This window comes from Dermacentor silvarum, chromosome 1 (assembly GCF_013339745.2).
Source record: "Dermacentor silvarum isolate Dsil-2018 chromosome 1, BIME_Dsil_1.4, whole genome shotgun sequence".
In the NCBI taxonomy this organism is placed as follows: Eukaryota; Metazoa; Arthropoda; class Arachnida; order Ixodida; family Ixodidae; genus Dermacentor; species Dermacentor silvarum.
Window position 1 is genome coordinate 127,091,682 of NC_051154.1, and position 20,912 is coordinate 127,112,593.

At 45.3% G+C, this 20,912-nt stretch overlaps 1 protein-coding gene across 1 annotated transcript in view; it reads left to right on the forward strand.

The window, feature by feature from the left end:
• Nucleotides 1-20,912, forward strand: part of LOC119457789 (hemicentin-1-like) — a 125,752-nt gene that overhangs the window by 100,386 nt on the left and 4,454 nt on the right. The window contains exons 4-9 of the mRNA XM_049668342.1: nt 10,721-11,026; nt 12,032-12,319; nt 14,386-14,694; nt 15,509-15,808; nt 16,974-17,102; nt 18,402-18,429. Of these exons, the coding sequence (XP_049524299.1) occupies nt 10,721-11,026; nt 12,032-12,319; nt 14,386-14,694; nt 15,509-15,808; nt 16,974-17,102; nt 18,402-18,429 (1,360 nt within the window). The remainder of the gene's footprint in view (nt 1-10,720; nt 11,027-12,031; nt 12,320-14,385; nt 14,695-15,508; nt 15,809-16,973; nt 17,103-18,401; nt 18,430-20,912) is intronic.

Consider the following 20,912-nt stretch of genomic DNA (forward strand, 5'->3'; position numbering starts at 1 on the left):
GCTCTGAGCCCACGCGGCAATGTATACAAGGAGCGAGAGCGCGCTGCGAGCATGCTACCGCCGTTTCCAGAACATTCTAAGGGCGCCGCCACTGTAATTACCCTCATCCTCCCCAGCGCCGCGTTGCCATTTCCGTCAACGCCCTCCCGCGCCACCACTGACATTTCCCTCCTCATTCTGAGCGCCACTATTGCCCTTTCTCTCAACGTCCTCCAGCGTTCAGCGCGAGGGGCAGTATGGGAACGCTGGCGTAATGAGCGGCACCCGAGCCCAGCATATTACCCCAGCATATTATGCCGTAGTTAATACGAGTGTGAACGAATGAGTAGTATAGCGAGATTAATGTGTCATGTGTAAAGTAGGGAAGAGTTTTAATTAGAACGCGAATACCGTATGTTATCTTTTTTACGTGCGAAATGTGATCCTTATATTTCAAGTTGCAGTCAAGTTGCGCGAGGTGCGAGGCGAGCTTGCTCACTTCTGTACCGCGCAGCCACCTTGAAACAGAGATTTAAGGCGTACGTCTTCAAATACGGACTGTAGACATGTATTACACACAGACATTATACATGGTGTCAGAATCAAAATTTATACAATAGAAAAATATTACATGTGCATATTATGCATAAGGAGGTCCCATAGTCAAAGACTGTATCGGGACCTCCTGTTAAAGGCACTTATAGTATTACACAATGTTTGAAGCAACAGTAGCACAGCTGAGAGGTATGAGTAATATCAAAACATGTTCATACCATATGAGTAATAACAACAGATGTTAACAGCATAACCGTACAAAAGAACAGAATAAAATTATAAAAAAGCCCAATATCAGTAAGTATGTATTATGCGTGCTTTTATTTCTTATTTAAATTGGTATAAATGTCTTGCATTTTTGATTATAGGTGGTAGAGTATTCCAAAGCGATGTCGAGGAAAATGCCGCAGTCTGTTTAATGTAGTTAGTACGCACTTTCGGTAGAAGAAAATTTTTCATGCAAATCTAGTTACTATGAGCTCTCAGGTCAGAAGGTGAGAAGCAGGTCGATGGTAGTTCCTTGGTCATATATTTGTAGAATAAAACCCCGAGGTTATATTTGGTGAGTTATGAAACGGTTAGGATGTTGTTTTCATGTAGTAGGGATTTCCCATTAGCAAAGCATGAACTGCTTGTAATAATTCTTATGGACTGGTTCTGGATTATCTGGAGGGATGCCAAGTGAGTGCTATAAGTGTTACCCCAGCATATTATGCCGTAGTTAATGTGAGTGTGAACGAATGAGTGGTATAGCGAGATTAATGTGTCATGTGTAAAGTAGGAACGAGTTTTAATTAGAATGCGAATACCGTATGTTATCTTTTTTACGTGCGAAATGCGATCCTTATATTTCAAGTTACAGTCAAGAGAAATTCCAAGGAAAGATGAGCATGGACTGGGAGAGATAAAGTGTCAGCCAAAACTTAAAGAAGGAAAAGATGCCGAATATTGTTGATGTAAGCAAAATACAAAAAATTTAGTCTTGGTGCCATTAATAGTTAAAAAGTTAGCATTACAACAGTTCAAAACATTTTCTAGATCAGTATTTGGCTTGTTAACAAGAAGTGAAATGTTTTTATCAGCGGCAAATATGGTATTATCATCAGTGTACAGAACGCACTCAGTGGACGACAGGCAGTTAGGTTAACATAAAAACATATAAACATATACCATAAAAAAAACAGGAGTGGTCCTAAGATGGATCCTTGAGGGAAACCAATATTAGTAGTTTGGTGTCTAGAATAGACATTAGAAACAGACACAACCTGAACTGTGTTATATAGGTATATATATTTAGTAGTGAAAGGGAAGGGACCACATACACCGATAGCCTCAAGCTTAGCAAAAAGGATACTGTGGTTTGAACATTCGAATGCCTTTGTTAGATCGATAAGAACTGAACCTGCAAATAGACATTCGTCAGTAATTATAGACCTTCGAATACATGCAAAGTGCCTCGAGCGGCCAGTCGCGCGATCATTTTGCGTCTATTCGTGGGCTTCTTTCACGCTCGGAAAAACACTTTTATGCAGCACGTATTGAGCAACAGAAAGCTGTATAAGGAGTTTTTCTCGTTTTCTCTACAATTTTCCCATTGACACTTTTTATCTACTTATAATATTTGAGAAGTGGATTAATAATTAAGACTAAATATGTAATTAGGCGGAATGCAAAAAATACTCTATTTCCAAGCGACGCCAAGCAACATTACCTTTGTTCTGTTCAGCTGCATGGCATTTGTATATTCCTAAATCTTTGTGAATGCAAGACCCCCTGTACGTTTCCAATGGCTTCGCATTGCGTTTATTGCTTTCACTTAGTTTCTGTTATGAAATGCTTTCAGTCAAGGTTCCCGCATGTTATGTTATGTTTTGTTCTTTTTTTGTTTGTTTGTTTGTTTGTTTGTTTGTTTGTTTGTTGTTTGTTTGTTTGTTTGTTTGTTTGTTTGTTTGTTTGTTTGTTTGCTTGTTTACCTTCCACCCGAACTCTCTTCGTCGAGTCACACAATTCGACGGCAGCTCGCCTCCACCGTACGCACGCCGGCACTGGCGAGTGGCGACAATGACGGTCGCTCGGCAGCGCTCCGCTTCTCTCTTTTGCTTGACGCAACGTTATTGATTTAACGCATTCACGCGATATTCAAACGACACCGGCAAACGAAAAGTTCGGCCGTCGCCGCGACCGATCGGTCACCGTCGCTGGTATTTCTGCCGAGCAGAACTTTGCGCTAACCGCTATCGTCCACCCTGTTAGAGTCACAACAAAAGTTAAACCATAAACTTAAACCATAAAAAGCAAAATATGAAATGCTTACTGGATATTACGTAATCCAATCTGAGACAGTAATGAAGGAGCGATACCACCGTGAATAAAATATTATTTTACGTGTACAATTTTAATGCGGTACTATTCTGCGGTTTAGGGTTATGAGGACGTCGAGCGATTACCCCCCATAGAGTTGCCTCGAGAGAACAAGTGGAAACACACTAGGAATATAGGAGTGGCCGTATTGGTAGGTCCGAGCATTGACGTCATCGAAGAAACGCTTCGGTCGAGTGGAGAAGGCGCGCGCTCCAAGAAAGAGGAGGGCAGTGCCTCTTGACGCCGTCGACAGATTGTGAGGCATGAGCGATGATGTCGGTGGTGATCTAGCGCAGTGGGAACAGTGAGCGTGGGCTCACACCCATGGGGTGACCAGTTGGTGTTATCGATGACGTCACCTGCGCTCCGTCGTAGTGGATGGAGCACGGATGCACGCAACCATGCGGCGCTGAATGCACAATGAGCGCTGGTGAGTAAGGCGAATAACGCGCCGCGCGTTTGGAAGAGGGTAAGGTGGCTAAGTGTCAATAAGAGAACACTATAGAGTAGTGCACACCTTGCTTTTTATGTAGAACCAGCCAACCGCTCGCGTGGTTGGTTGAACTGCAATAGCTCGTTGCCTGGCCCCCAGGTACGGAACGGTGCTACGGCCTTTGTCAGGCAAATTCATTGCCTTTAGGCGAACCAACTCAAACATTTGTGAGTACACATACACACACATAGGTAGATATTTTATGCGGAAGTTAAATATTTGAACTCACATGCACCAAACAAAAATAGATATGAGGTCGCTAAAGTTAAATCTAGATGTCTTGACGGAACTTCATGGAGGGAGGATATAAGTAAATGCTCAATTGTTTCAGATTGTAATGTTTTCTTTTTATTTATTTGCTTCTTTCCTTCTTTCTTGCTTTGTGGGGTAAACGTGCAATACCTTCGTGTGTAGCCCACCGCGGCCATAGCGTTGTGTCTTTAGTGTAGGGCTGCTGATGAGCACGAGATCGCGGGCTCCATTCCAGGTCGCGGAGGCCACATTCAATGAGGGCGATATGCAAACATGCTGGTGCACTTAGATTTAGGTGTAGGGGCGCTATAAGGTAAAGCTAATCTAATCTGTTTATATTCTATTTTCTTCGTTAGCCCTCCGTGGTTAGTCAAACAATTTTGGGGCCACGCCAATTCGCTTGTCTGTCACGATACGTCACTAAAAGAGCGAAAGCTCCTCAAGATGACGTGTACACACTAATTATGCACGATTAGATCGAATGAAAAAAAAAACGTTTGTTTCTAATTCTACACCTTTGTCACCATTAACATTCCGAGATTGGGGAAAATCCTTTCGAGCCACGCCTAGTTCGCCTCTCTTTCACGCGACGTCACAAAACTACAAAATCTCGACAAGGTCAAAGTGACGTGACGCGCTAACGCTGCATTAATATACAGAACAAAACTGAGCCTTTTTTTCCAGAATATCTGGGGACTGCCCCGTTCCAAAATAAATAGAAAATGGTGGTCCACTGATCTCTCCGGTGCTGTGTACTGGGGAGCTGCCGGCGAGAATTGATTTCTTTGTGAATAATAAAAATTTGCGTGCCATTCCAACGTTGCCGAGCTCTTTCGGCACGTATTCGACATCGCTCTGCCAGTTCTTCTTCACTGAGCATCCGTTCTGGTGGCATTTTTAAATTCCCGTTACACGCTACCGCAATCGTCCACGAGCCACCGCAAGCTATGGAAGGGGAAGCGGACCAATCGGAGGAGCTGGAATCACTCTCCTCTCCCGATTATCGGCTTTCATTGCGCTAGCTCGACCTCCCCTAAACCATCCTCCCTTCTCCGCGCTCCTCGCCTCTCGTCAGCCAATGAAATAAGGAAAGCCTATCGCTGTAGGCAATGCTATTCGCTTTGAAATCAAACAACAGGTACCTCCTATAAACGAGGATAGCGTTTGATTGGGCATTAGAAACAACCTTGGGGGATACCGTCCGTGCTTGCGTCATCGGTTACGTGAACTTGACGTCAAGAGATTAGTATATAGTAAGAATGGAATAACTGTCGTTATTGGCGCCCCAGGTTAAGGAAGCCGTGGTGGTCAAAATCGATTTGGAGCCCTCCTCTACGGCATGTCTAAGCCATAGTGTTACTGCGGGGCGTTAAAATGAACCAGTCAATAAACAGTGCAGGGTTGTTACTCGTAAGAGATGTTCACAACAGCTAGTGTATGGCACAAAAGATGAAGAAGCTGGAAGGACAATGCCGATCTCTCCAGTGTTTCTTGCGCCCGTGTCATAATTCCATGTCTCATCCCGTATAGAGCGCTGGTAAGCATGTATGTCTCACAGTTTGCACAACGAAATAGCCCGCCCTTTCAGCCTTGATTACAGTAGCCCGACATTTTGGTATATTTAGTGTGGTTGTGAGCGCACACGCCTGCATTTCACGCGAGAATGGCGGAAGTATAATGGAAGCTATAGCACCACGGCAGCTACTTACAGCGAGAATGGGTAGGATTTCCCTCATATAAATCGCGATCTGGGTAAGGAGAGCCATGCGAGGGCCTCTTTCAGCGTCGGGGTGGCATGTTCACGCCTGAGCGGTCTGCTGGGCCTCTGGAACGCCGGAACGCAATGACTGCGTGTTCGGATGGCTGGTGAGCGATCGATGAGGCTCCGCCGAGCCGGCGTGACCATGCCACTACTGTCCTGAAGCATACGGGTTCACGAGGCAAGGTGGTCGTCGCAACATCAAAGTTCGTTTTTAATTTAAATCAGGAAATGTTGCAGCCGGATGTTTAAAGTAACTTAACCGTTCTCACGTAGATAATCTAAGGCACCGCAGCGTAGGCACTCGATATTTAACAGTTATGAGAGCCTTGCAAGGGCCTTGCCTAGAATAGTTAAAATTAATGTCAGGCGCTGCCAGTTTAGTTGTGAAATGCCACATTGTACTTACACTTGGAAAACAATAACTCACGAGGTGTAAATACAGCTGGGTGAGACTTTTCAACGCTGTTTCGAACACTGTAAAAACAGCTATGTAAGACGTAGGCACCCTACAATCACCCCATGCACTTAGCTTTACGTACCATTTCTGTGCTGTTGGTTAATCTGTATGATTTCTTGATATGCACCTTTGTCATTGTTTGTAGTGGAATACTTGTACACAACTGGGGCCTGATTCACAAAAACGTTCTTGCGCTAAAACTGTTCGCAGAAGCAGGTGTTAGCCAATCCTGGTGTTGGACATAACATTAGAGAAGGCGGCTGGCCAATAGCAAGCAGCACTTGCGAACGAAAAGCTTTGTGAATTCGGCCCCTGAATTATAGTTTAAGCGCAAAATTGCTGTAATGAAGACAGCCGAACCTCCTCGGAAAAAATAAAACTTGACATCGAACAGAGATTGGTTCATCAATTTTATATTTGTACCATGTTTAACCCACGCCGTAAAGTTGGCGTAGAGAACGGCTTCTCCGCCGGCCTTTGGCCCTCTGAAGGAGGATGTGCATACAGATGAGTGGCGTAAGAATGCAAAAACACCTTAGTACTCATTCTTGCCCTACCGAAATGGTCCAGCGTAGTCAATGGAACTATTACAATTTCGTTACAACTATAGCTCTTATGGGAATTTCCCTAGCTCTAACTGATGTAGGGCGTTTTGTGCAATCAAAAAGAAAACAGAAAAGAAACGCTTCTCACTGCAAAATTCAATGCTTGGCGCTGCGTCCTAGCCGAGCATGCTGAGCTAAAGATCACTTCACCGAAGTAGCTCAAGCCATAAATATTAGGTGTGAACTATATGTGGCCTCCCTTCCACTTCATTTGTTTGATTCATTTATTTGCCCTCAGGGCCAATGGCAGTACAGAGGGGTAGTGGGGAATTAGTTGAACATAAATTATGCACAACAGCATCAGCTAACAACCAAAATATACTAGTATGGCGGATCATACACCAGGGGCGCTATAACGTAAAATGATTCCAAACTGTTTCGATTCCAATTTCTGCAATCAGCCTCCACGATTGGTCAAAACATTTTCGGGCCACTCCCAACTTCGCCTGTCTGTCACGCGACGTCACGAAAACCACAATTGCTCCCCACGTGATATAACGTGTACGCACTGATTATGCATGATTAAACCACACAAAAGAAAAATAATCATTCCTGATTCGACTCCTTTTCACCATTAGCCCTCTGCTATTGGTCCAATGTTTTCTGGCTTACGCCCACTTCGCCTGTCTGTCACGCGACCTCACAAGACCGCGAAAACTCACCAGGTACGCGAAAACTCACCAGGGGTACGCGAAAAAAATTGCATTACTATACCGAATAAAACTGAAAATTTTTCTGAATAGCCACAGACTGCCCCATTCTGAAAGGAATAGAAGATGGCTGCCCGCCGATCACTCAGGCCCTCGCTACTCGCACCTGCCGGTGAGCATGTATTTATTTGCGCATGATAAACCTTTTTGCGTGGCAGTAAAACGTTATCGAGCGCTTTCGGCACGTATCGCTCTGCCAACTCTTCCTTGCCCAGGATCCGTTTTAGCGGCATTCTTATCCGTCTGTTGCACGCCGCCGTGATTTTCGACCAGCCACCGCAAGCTAAGTAAGGCGAAGCGGACCAATCGGAGAAGTCCGGCACCACCCTCTTCATTCGGTTATCTATTTTCACTGTGCTGGCTGGGCCCCATCGAAACCCTCTCACTAGAGCGTGCTACTCGCCTCTTGTCAGGCAATTAGATAAGAAAAACCGCTGAGTGTAGACAATGTTATTGGTTTTGAAAGCGAACAAAGGTGACCTCCTATAAACGACGAGAGTGTTTGATTGGGTTGTTCAGACAACGCTGTGGGTCACCGCCCGATGCTTGCGTCGGTAGTTAGGTAAATTGGACGTCAGGAGTTTGGAATCAAAACAGTTTGGAATCATTTTACGTTAAAGCGCCCCAGAGTATAAAAATATTATTGATAATTATTCAAACTGCACAATTCAACGTACATAGATTACGTAATCCAAAGTGCATAAGGGACGTAAATAATCAGAGTGCGCAATTCATAGTAAGAAGAGCATTCAAACAATAGTTACGAATACAAATACAAACAAGAATACTCAAAATAACATTTTGCGTAAAATTTCTCTAAAACTTGTCACGCCTGCGGCAGAAAGGATGTTCCACATCCGCAGCCAAGGTTTGTGAGTGGTGGCACTGGCTAACACTCCCAAGGTTAGTTGTAGTAGTAAAACATAAATACCCCAGAAAGTGGATGAGAAAACGGCGCCGCGGTAGCTCAATTGGTAAGAGCATCGCACGCGTAATGCGAATAAGTGGGATCGTTCCCATCTCTGGCAAGTTGTTTTTTTTTTCGTCGATTTTCATTTCCATTAATTTATCATTTATTTATTTCATTTAGGAAGTACAAGTAATTTCCCCTATGGTTGTCCTTGGTGTCGTTGTTTGTTGGCTTCTTATGATACGATTTCTAAAATGGTTGATATCGCTTATGGAGGCTAGTATCACTTATCACAATAGCTACGGGTAGGTGATTGCACTCATCAGCTATCTGGGGGACAAATGGGTGCAAGAAGGAGAAGAATTTACAAGACGGAATATCAACTTTGTTTTGGTGATCAAACCGAGATGATATGTAATGTGGTGCCGAAAGAAGTTCGTTTCGTAGTACGGGATGATGATATATGTTATGAAAAAGAAAAAGTGTTTACTCTGTGATGCTAAGGGTGCTAACTGTAGATTAGACTTCATTGTGGTGATGCTGGCTGTCCTGTTATAGTTGGAGATTATGAATCGTGTGGAATTGTTCTGCACCATTCGTACTGAATAAATTAAATTACTCTGACTAGGATCCCTAACTGAGGCGGTGTATTCGAGTTTAGGCCGGATAAGTGTTTTATAGAGCATCAGTTTGAGAGACTGTGGCGCAAGTAAAAAGTTTCGTCGTAGGTAACCTAACGATCTGTTAGCGTTGTTTATTACGTGTACTATGTGTGTCTTCCAGGTTAGGTCAGATGAGACATGAACACCGAGGTATTTATAGGATTAAACACAATAGAGTTGGATGTTGTCGATGGAATAGATGGTAGGTTGTTATTACGTCTGGGTACTGCATTGACTTGCATTTGCTTATGTTTAATTCCGTGCGCCATGTTTTGCACCATGCACTGATAGCATCAAGATCAGAGTGAAGAGTGGCTGTACCATGGTTACTAGTTACTTCTCGAAATATTACGCGATCGCCGGCCAAGAGATCAACATGAGATGTAATACAAGAAGGCAAGTCAGTAATATAGATTAGAAATAGTAGCGGTCCGAGGACATACCCTTGTGGCACGCCCTAGGAAACTAGATTAGAGGGAGAGTCAATGCTGTAGGCAGAAACGAACTGAGAACGACTGGACAGGAAACACTCAAGCGAAGTAAGGAATTGGGGACCAAGGTTTAGCTTATGCAACATATACATTAGTAGATTATGACATACTTTAACAAACGCTTTAGAAAAATCTAGAAATATACTATCCGCAGGAGATAAACGATCAAGAATGGCATGGAGTTGATGTGTAAATGATATTAGCTGCGTTTCGCATCAATCAGTTTTGCGCAAGCCATGTTGCGAGTGCGTGAAGAAGGAATTACGTTCGAGAATGTTAGCAAAATTAGAAAATAAGATATGCTCAAGAAGTTTGCTTGGGATACTAGTGAGCGAAATGGGATGATAGTTAAGTGGAGTGTGCCTACTACCTGTTTTATGAAGTGGAATCACCTTTCCTATCTTCCATTTCACAGAGATAGAACCCATGTCAAATGACTGTTGAAAAATGTTGGTGAGTATAACGGCACAATAATGGCACTATAGTCTCTCGTGCTTTTAAAAAATCTTCGGGATGACCGCGTCGCTACCAGGGGAAGAACAAAGTTTAAATTTATTATTTAGATCTTCTACGCCACACGGGCCTACTATAACGGGAAACATTGAAATGGAATAATAGCAGTGTGTAATCGGTGGCGAAACACTTTAACTGATGAAAAATTAAAAGCAGAACATTGTTAAGGACAGATACGCACTGTTCAAAGGGTACAATGTCGCCCGCGTTATCCACAATGCTTATAGTGTTATCGTCTCTTGGGCTTATGACGAGCCAGAACTGTTTAGTGTCGGTTGCGAGCATGGATGGGAGAGTGCGTTCCAAAAAGTGCGGTTTTGCGCAGCGTATTGCAGATACATATTCGTCAGAAGCAAGTTTATGCGCATTCCAATTATTGTCACAAGGACAACGTTTGGCTGATCTGTAGACACGTCTTTTATTTATTGATAAGCATTTTATATGGCTGTTGTACTATGGCGCGATTTGTTTGAAATTATCGATCGAATGGATACCTATTTATCAAGTAAGACTTTAACTTCTTTCATAAATAAATCATATTTGTTTTGAACGCTATGACTGTCAAAGTCGGTCAGAAACGTGTCGATAAACCCGCACAATTCTCTGTTGATTGCGTCAAAGTTTGCATGTTTAAAATCACAAATAGTTTTACTTTTGTTTTTGTCTTTAGGCCGCTATAATTTGCAAATGTTAAGATGGAATGATCGCTCAACCCCGGCAGTAAAGCTATATCGGGAACAAGTTCGGGATGAGTGGTGAGTATTAGATCGAGGGTAATTGCGGCAGAAAGTGTTGTCCTGGTTGGTTCCTTGACAAGTTGTGAAAACGAAAGTAACACCACACATGGTGTAACACGCTGAGAGTATCTGAGAATGTTGTGCATAGACGCGAAGTCGGAACTATACCAAGTGATCACCTATCACGCGTAATTTCTTCCTCATTTTGTCGTCGGTTTAACCACGACGTGCAGTGAAGCCCGTGCGAGCAGTCATTCGGGGCAAGCAAGACTTCCTGTCAGCCGAGTTCCGCGCCGAGGTGGAGTGCGAGGCCGAAGGTTCCCTGCCACCGGCGCTCGTTTCCTGGTGGCTGGACGGCGTGCGCCTGAACGCGTCGCTCGCCCAAACACGGCTGTCGGCAGGCGGCAACGTCACCACTTCGCTGCTTGGCTTCGTGCCCAGGGCCAGGGACAATGGCCGCCAGCTCAGGTGCGTCGCCACCAACCCCAGGATGCCCGGACACGAAGACGTCGCCGACGTCTGGCTCCTGCAGGTTCACTGTGAGTCATCACGAAGCTGTCCATCGTTCTCAGTCTTTAGAACAAGGTGCAGCATCGCCATCTTGATCCTTGCACACTAGTTGTATTGAACAATGCAGAGCCAAGATTATGTCCTTGCATCCGCTCATTTACGTTTAAACAATGTAAAGATGGGAGTCGGAAACAAGCAAAAATAAGTCCTGCATGATCATGACGCAAAAGGATGAGCCATAAAGCTATTGTTGATTCTTCGCCATTTCCACTAGGTCAAAATCAAGACGCCAGTTATTAGATTTGCGAATTTCGTTCATTGTCTGACCGACTATAGTCAATAAATAAATATGGCACCTCCAGTTATGACAATGATGAAGCAGCGCACTTAGAGCAGAGAAGTGCACGTGTACGTGATCTTGTCATCGTTAAATGCGCTGCATCCTCATTGTCATGGCCCACCAACTAGCTCATCAGTATCTATTAAGTAACTACTAAAATTACTTGGTGGAAGATTTGGGGAGCCTGTGACTTGTACGAATGATTTTTCGATGTTTGATTGGTGCTGCGCTTACAACATAACTAAATATTTTCTCGTTTCATACGTAAAATTACTCATAGATGCCAGGGGAAAACATCGCTAATTTATTTCAACCATCGAGGCAAAAATATAAAAGTAAATATAACGACATAGTGGGGGCAATAAATCGAAGCATTACGTTCACATAGGATGAACAGTATAGCCAATAATACTGATAACTAGCAAGTAAACCTCTAGCCCACGTCAAGCACCCTGTTCCTGCATTACACTGCACTAGGCACGCAGTTACACAGCGACGGCCTTCGATAACGCCTCATGATCTATAAGTTTCTTGTCGTTATTATAAAAAACCAGTCCCTGGAATATTTACCATAGCATGGAAGATTGAAGAGCTTTTTCTTTCTGAGTGGGAAGGACCTGCATGTGATTTATATCCTCAATATTTTGAATTGAGCCGGAGCATCTTTTTCAACACTACCTGCCTGTGCCCGCAGACAAGCCTCGGGTGAGCTTGGCCTGGGGCAACCGGGTGAACCGGTCCAGCATCGTGCAAGGCACAGACGTCTACTTCGAGTGTGAGGTCGACGCCAATCCACGGCTCATCGAAGTCTCGTGGCGATTCGAGGGCCACGAGCTCGCCTCTCGCCTCTCGAACTTCATCGTGAGCAACCAGTCGCTGGCGCTACGCGGCGTCCAGAGCTCAAACTCGGGCCACTATTCGTGCGTGGCTGCCAACGCTGAAGGCGCTTCAGAGTCCAACAGGGTCTTCCTCAGGGTCCAGCGTGAGTACATCCCCGTATATTGAAGGTGTCATCCTGTGTATGACACTTGCAGCTCCTCAAAGCTGTGCCTGCATGCGTGCCTTGAAAAGGCGTTTTCATAGCTGGCTTCCCCCTATCAAGGGGAATTATGTGGATACATCCATACCGTCCCACCGTGGGTAACTCGCAGAAGTATCTTGATGCGAAAGCACCAAATGACGCACTGAGCCAAAAAGCCGGCGTCTGTAGCAGCGCAGCAGCACCTCATTGCCACATGCGCACCTCGAAGGAGTCGAGCGGGACAAAGGCAACGCCTGCTGCTTCGCTGGAGCCCCAGGTGTTCCGTAAGGGGAAATGACAGAGCCGCGACGCTACGTTATCCTCGCTCTCGCTCTCGGAAGCCTGTGTTATCCGCGCGTTGTTTGTCCGCGCAAGCTCTTTCTAATATCACCTCGGTAATCGCTATAAAGGAATTATTGTATAAAAGCACGGAATACATTCGTAAGGAAAACCGTTGGCGCTAGTGAGTTTCGAACCTACGACGCCACGCTCAGAAGCCGAGTGCCTTACCCCCGGGATAAACCAGCGCCTCCTAGGTAGCAGGCCTGCGCACTCTGCTTTATGACATCATGTTACTTGTACCAAAATTTCCATTGCCAAGCCCGGCGTGACAAAAGCGTTGACGTCAAAATCCCCACAGCTTACTCCGCGGAGCATTCCCATTAGATTTTATGGCAATCGGGCAAGGTAGCATGACGCCATGGATCGAAGTGCACAGGCCTTGTTCTATCTAGGAGGCGTTGGCCAAGCACCTCAATGCCCTCGCTTACCCGCGAGGAGTTCATAATTCGAAGGACCGCTCAGTGGCTTTCAATTGAACATTAATGCTTTCGCATTCATAACACATATGAAGTGCTTAGGTGTCCTCGGATTTTTTTAAAGCTAAATTCTCCCATGCGTGCGTGTGTGCGTGTGTGAAAGAAGTTGTCATTCTAGCTGTAGCAGTACTTACGTGTGTAAACAAATAAAGAATAACTAAACAACGACCTTCGTATGAGATTTTTCTTTGCCTCTCTGTGCAGAATAGTGCTACTTCCAGTGTAACGTATAGGGTACAGTGGGCTGGGCGTAAAGATGTCTGAAACAATCAAACCATCAAATACCTTCTTTCATCCTGAATGAGGGTGACTAGCCTGGTTAAGCACAAAGCTCTTCGTTTATTAAGGCCAAAGCCTTAGATGGCTCATGGGTCGAAAAATCTGTTGTCCGGCGTTATGGCACCAAAATTCATGGTGCCACCATGCCATATGGTCCCAATATGCATTGGTGCCACCATGGTGCCACCAACAAAGGTGCACGGTGCGTTCGTGTGCCTTAATTAATTCTACCTTAATTAAGATATAGTTAATTAAGGCACCCGAACTCACGACCGTTGATGGTAGTCGAATTCACAATCTTTGGTGGGAGAAAACAAGTCATAGGAACTAATAACGCATCCAAATGATTCATGGTGCCACCATTCCACATGGAGCCACCATGCGTTGGTGCCACTATGCTGCCACCAACAAAGGTCATGGGCTCTAGTGTCTTCATAACTTCAACTTAATTAAGATAGAGTTAATTAGGCACTAGAACTTACAAACTTTCGTGTTACTTAAGGGAAATTAAATTAAGGCATAGTAAATTAAGATAGGATTAATTAAGACACTCGAACCCTCGACCTGTGGTGGGAGAAAACAAGTACTAGGAAGTAACAACGCATTCTACTGCGAATGTAAAGTAATTTAATGAATATCTCGTGAGCGGTCATACGTTCGCCTTCATCCTCTTTGGCGTATGCTAAAGCGACTGTCAACTTTTTTTGTCTTTTTTTAGCAGTGTCAGCTGCACTCTTTAATTGACATCGGCGAAATATTACATGGGCCCCGGACCTGCAGAGCCATAACTTTATTTCCTCTTTCATTGGTCATTCAGTTGCTTTGTCTGCTCATGATTCAGCCGCAGCAACGTCACTGCGCCATAAAAATATCAGCCCTCGATTCCTAGGCTTAATGATTTCGCACTGACCACTAGTATGCGAATCGCAGACCTTCCGGTGTGCGACCCGAACCTGCGGACCAAGTACACCGCGGCACGCCACGAGGAGCTGCGAGTCCACTGCTCCGTATTGGCAGACCCGTGGAATGTCAGTTTCCACTGGTCATTGAACGGCTCATCGGGTCATCGGAGAGACCTGCAGTGGGCGGTCTCGTCCACGACCGACGCCCGCGGACTGGTCACGAGCTACCTGCGCTACACACCCAGGAATGAGTCTGACTTCGGCACGCTGAGCTGCTCTGCTCGGAATGCAATCGGTCTGATGATGCGTCCGTGTATCATCCACGTAGTTCCAATTGGTGAGTACGTTCACACATCCTGTATGTGGTGACAACGCCCCGTGTCATTCTTCAAATGCAGTCTCTAGGAAACCTCGTTTCGATTTTATTGTTTTTCTTGCCAGCGGTGAAAGCGAGAAAGTCGGAACGTGAGATTTGCTGCCTGATTTCCCCCAGGCCGTGTAACAGCCTAGTTAACAACCTACCATGATACAGCGTTCTGGTTTCTGCAGTTCCATTTCCGAACGTGCACCAAATATCCATCACTCTTTCTCCCCGATTCTTGCGGGCCCATCGCTCGGAAAAGTATGAGGAAACGCCTCCAAGCTTAGTAGCAGCAACTTGCGCTATATGTTTTGTGTATACTGCTGCAAACTCACTGTGCATTAGTGTAGGACAATTGATGCATTAGCTTATCGTGGGCAAGTCAGTTACGTAATTGCTACTCCTGTATCTATACTCGTGTGGAACTATTGTTCTCTCCACATTTATTCTCTATTGCTCTTGGTGTTTATTTATTATATTCTTACTTCGGGAGGAGACTGCTCTTCATTCAGTATATACGAGTATCCCTTTTTCATGCAGCTGGTTAAGAACTAGTTTGATTGTTCAACTGACCGCGCAGCGTCCCTTAGCTTTCATTCTATCTAGCATATTTTGCCCGGCTTAAGTCTTAAGGGATGTAGATTTGAAAGCAGAGCGAACTTGCACCACTTTGTGGCAGATTTACACATTAAGCGTTTACTACTTTCTATTAGTGCCTGCCTCATCTATAGATGAGGCAGGAACTCAGGAACTGCAATATGCGTCGTGCCATGAGTCGCTCTGTTGACAGGTCCCCCGTTGCCTCCGCAACACTGCAACGTGAGCAACCAGACCATGGGTGCACTTCGCGTGGACTGCGAAGGAGGCGCTGAGCCAGGTCACAGCTTCCTGCTCGAGGTGCACGAGCTTCAGCGGCGCCGACTGGTTGCCAACTTGAGCTCGCCGACGCCGTCCTTTTGGGTGGACGACGTGCCTCCGGGTACCAAGTACACGCTGCTCGTCTACTCCTTCAACGGCCGCGTCCGATCAGAGCCCGTGCTACTCAGCACACACACGTTGGCCAATGCTGCGCAGGGCTTTTCCGAGCCAGGTAAAGGCCATCACCTACGTGTCAATGCGTGAATCATGAGCGGTGGTTCAACATGTTTACTGATGCTACCTATAGACAGCCTTCGCGCATGGCGCCGTATTGACTCGGGCTGTGTGATGACACATGCTGCAAGTGATGAGCATTCACCTGCGATCCCGTTATCCTGACGTGTGACTAACGGCTTCGTGTTAACGTTTTGTAAAAGTAATGATTATGTCAAAAGTTATCTCTGACGATGCTTCCAGATTCTCAAGTGTGCTGTAGACATGATAGCCACAGCCCGCTAAGCGAGCTCATTGCGTGATGACTAGCCTTCTAGTAGGCATTTCCACAATAAAGTATGCAGTGGCGGTGTAGCGGTAAATGAGACAGAAATGCGTTACCATTAGCTCGCATCTCTTTGAGACCCCGGATATATGATTTAAAACGTGTTCACCACATTACAAAGTGTTGTTCAGGAGCTTACTCCTCCCTCGAGGACCGAAGTGCGACTCTTGGTAGTCCGGAACAGACCACCGTCAGCGACACTATAGTATATACGTTTTTCCACTTTGACACTCCTAATGCTCACGCATTAATAACCAGCCCATTGCAGCTTGGCGTGACCACCTGTGCTGACCACTGACGTGGGCAACGGTCCAGCCAAGCATGCTGAGCTGAGATGGACATACTGGTGAAAATTTTGCAGCTCAGCATAAGAGGGCCACCGTGTATTAAATTATCGTTGATATAAGGCTTGTTTCGGTTTCATATGTGCTGTTCATATCATGAAAACGAAGCTATAACAAGCAAGATCCCGTCCCCTGCATTTCTTTCCTTTAAAACCACAGCTCAGTGCCGTGTTTGCCTGGAAGTATGTTTTTTATTTAATATGTTTGGAAAGTTCAAGGCTAGATGTGATCTGCTAGAGGCCTTTTGGGCTAACTATACCCACCCCTTTTAGTCACGAAATACACTATTCTATAATGATAGACATTGTTGCATTACTCTGCAAAACCGTGATAAGTACTAGCTTGACGTTCTACAACCGAAAAAATTTATCCGATAGTCTTGTACCCGCTTTCATCCTGCAACAGCAACGTCAGGCCGTGTGCCAGGGTCATTTTCTCCCAAAGCTGTAACAGTGGCCGACGTTCCTCTACATAAGTGCTCACTCGCGTTGCAGGACCACCCTGGCTTGTCTCATCTAACATCTTGGTCTCGTTTCTCGTCGTGGCAATCTCCCTGTTGGTGGCGATTCCATTTATTGTGCTTATCGCCATCAAGTACAAAGCGAAGACCCCCGAAGACCGAGGTAGGTGATGCTAGTTCTAACAAAAGCCGTGTCGCGCTCGCTTTCTCGTTTTAGCTTTCCACCATTACGGAAATGTTACTAGTCTTTAACCGCTATTTATTGATGACATGCATTTGGTCATGGCTAGCTTCAGGGGCGTTTCATTGCCAAAGACCACTGCAACCGAACACTAGAACCTAGAGACTATTCAAAGTGTACTGAATAAGACTCGCTTAATCAACTTCAGCCTTCTACTGGTATCTACAACAACCATGTTGAATGTCAGTCTCTATTTTTTCTTTCGCCCTTTATTGCTGAACGTGGTTTTTCACGAACCGTACGAGACGTTGATTGTGTGCATCAGTGCTGAAAAAAAGGAGGAAGAAGAAGAAAGGAAAAGACGATAAAGACGTTTCAAAATATAACTGCGATGTATTTGAGGAAGTTGGCTCTCAGTATTGTTTACTTATTTAATGTGGCTGGCAGTTGTACTTCTTTTTCACTAATGCACAAACGCATATATACGCCATCACTGGACAATGGAGTTGTCATTGCTAGCGTAGTTCGGCATCGGATGCAAAAAATCGCATGTGCCGCGTGCGCTGAGTGGTCTCAGATGTCGTTTAATTAGGACTACACACTACATGCACGAAGCTGTGAGTTCTCACTTGAAAATTTATCGAACGACTTACGTAATTTCATTTTTTTTATTTGGAAAAAAATGCTTTTTGTTCCACGTTGCCCAATACAACAAGGAAGATAGAGAAGAACGCATGCTAAAAAACAAAAAACTGCAGAAATTAGTTAAGAAATAGGCGAGAAGGTTTCAGCCGTGGAGCTCAAGATACACGTCTAACTGCTTTTAAGCCTTTGTATTAAGAGACTCGCAAAGACTGGGGTCTCGGCTGTTCCGCCTTGCCACACGTGAGCAACTCTTCAGTGTTAATCCGGAAAGATGCTCTACCGGTATCCATGTAGCATAGGGTAGAGTATTCTAATTATTACACGCTAGGATGATCATAACCATGAGGGCAGGCACCGGGTTGCGACCACCCATACTACCATCTGCGCTCTGGTGCCTTCCGGAAGCTTGGTCCCGCAATGGGGAAGCTTGAGGAAGAAAGCTTGGGGTGTCTTGATTTGCATTGCAAAGCGCAATAATCGCATTGCGTTTTAAACCACCAGCGAGCATGCAGCTGGCGTTTCACTTCGATAGCTGGTAAACCAAGGAAGCAGGCAGCGCGCATGACCCTGAGTGAAAACGTCTGCTTTTCATGAAATCTCGGGAGTCCACTCAGATACCCTTGTATTTTGTTCCAGAGGACAAGCAGGTTCATCAGGAAAAACAGTAAGTTTTTTATTCTTCTTTCAACTGCATGAAAAGGGATACAAGCCGAGCCTCTCAGTACCATAGTTCTATTAGGAATTTATGGGCCGCCGTCCTTCTCCTTCCAGAGGACAAACTCTGGCTTTTGCCATTTGAGTGTACTATCATCCTTGAATGAAAGCGCAACATGAGAAGACGAGCATTTCTCTTTCCGCATTCGCCAGCTTTTGTGGCACTAGTGTGAGCCACTGAGTTTTGAGGTTTGGTTACTTAGTGTAGGGTACACTTCAAGCCGCCCTTTAGTGCACTGCAAGGCTTTTCCATCAAATGTCGTTTAAAGCGGCCTTGACATGTTTGCACCTCGTGCAGTTGACAGGCTAGCGTCCACATGTGAGCGACAGGCGTTTCTTGTGCTCTATCGTGTGAGGGAAGATGCTTTCTTATGCACACTTCTCTGAGCGGTTATACCCCCCCCCCCCCCCCCCCATCCTCCTCACTTGACGCCCGTGTAGCCACCACCGGCCCTTGCGGAGATGTGACAGTACCTCGGAGCTCTGCGTAAAAGGCACACTGCTTTCTTTTTAACTCGAAGTGTTCTTCGCTTCTTTCAGCCGCTTCATGCCTCTTCAATAAATTTAAAAAAGGCCTGTCCAAGTGGCAGGATTTTAACCAGGGCTTGTCATCGCAAAAGCTGGACACTCGAGCCATTAGGCAAGCATGTGTACTGTTGTCGTGTCAACTAGCGGGTTGAAATAAGCCATAGCAACAATGTGCTTATAAAAGCGACAGCAACTGCGAGCGCGGCAGTTTCCCCCCATGGCTCCGAGGCGAGAAGTTAGCGCTGCTGAGAAGCAGGCACAGAAAAACAACGCCCCGGTGCAAGTGTCTTGTATATCGTCGACGACGTCGTCGTCAAGCCATTGGCGCCACCGTCATCGTTATGCCAACGTCGCCTTCTCCTGTCATCACAATCACTCAATCGCTCGCCTTGCACGGACACGTTGTGTCATCTCCACACTTTGTGCAAAATGAGTCTAGATAGACAGGTACCAGCAAAATGTTTTCCATAAAGTTGATGCTCAGGCTGCATGAGATCTGTATAATTTTCATTCTTATAACGTCGAGGTTCCGAACCGCAACTGTTCCACGCACCAACATGCATGGTCGTTTTTGCGACCAATGAAAGTGTTTTCCCGGCAGACACTGAGTGGAGAGCCTAGAGGTTGGGAACCGCTACCGGAGAGAAGTGCGAGGCAATTTGATACGTTTACGAATGTTTAGGGCTCCTCTAACGTGAAAGGTGCGAGGGCTCGTGGGCTGCTGAAATGTCTTAAATGCAAGGTACATATTCACATAGGCCTCCTGCTCAGCGTGGTCTTGTTCACGCCTCCTTTTTAATAATTTTACGCTCAAGAAGCTTGCTCTTCGGGCAAAGTCGCTTTAGGCCACTGACGAAAACAAGTTTTGTCATTGCTGCAGGTACTCAGCCCTAATCACAATTCCAGAAGAAATATTTCTAAAAAAAATAGGGGGCTTCAGAAAGAGCTAGTGTTGCGGAGGATAGCATATAGATGGCTTGCGCTGACGTCATCCTAGGGGCCATGTTGGAGAACCAGCACGGTGAGTAGCAGCGTTTGTTAGCGTGTCGCGCGGCTCCAAAACTCTCCAATACAGCCGGTAGAGCAGGTACGTCTCCTAAGCTTGCCTTTCTCCATGGAAACAGGCTGTCCATGGCAGTGAATATGATACACTGACGCCATTTTAGGCGCTATATTGGAGAACCATTTGGTTAAGAAGCTCCGTCCATGAGTCGTGTGCAATATGAACTTCAACACTATGCCCGAGGTCAAGCCGACCCAATATACGAAATACGAAAAATTATTTTCTTAAATTTCTGTGCGCAAACAAACAGGGACGAAGAAAAGGAGACACAAGGACGAGCGCTTTCTAACTGATTTTTATTATTGAAGAACCACCGGCTTAAATACCCACAGATCTGCGCGATCCTGTCAATAGAACACGTCAAGAGCGCATAAATAACGCTTGTCATGGAATGCCGCTACGCGGTCAGCATAGAAAGCAGCAATGTTCATAAAACAAGCACAAAAGGCGAAAATGCGTTAAAGATATGATAACAGGAGCGAATTCTCTTTATCTAACAATGAAACAGAAGGATGACTGATGCATTTTTCTTTTAGTTTTTCAATCCAGTGAGCTTCCACAATTTCTCTCGCGGTTTGATTTCTATGCCTAAACAAAATGGCCCTGTTTGTTTGCGCACAGAAATTTAAGAAAATGTATCTGTTCCAACTAGGCCGACTCGCAGTTACGAAAAATTAGTTTAATAAATACTGGTAATCGTAGTCGTGTTTTGTTCTCCAATTTTTCGTATGTCGGCGTCAGCGTGCGGTCTTGGGGGTGTATTTCCGTTTTGTCAAAGGCGCCACCTTTGCACGACGCTTGTGCACATGTGTGAGTTGCGAGAGAAAAATCTGGCGAATGCG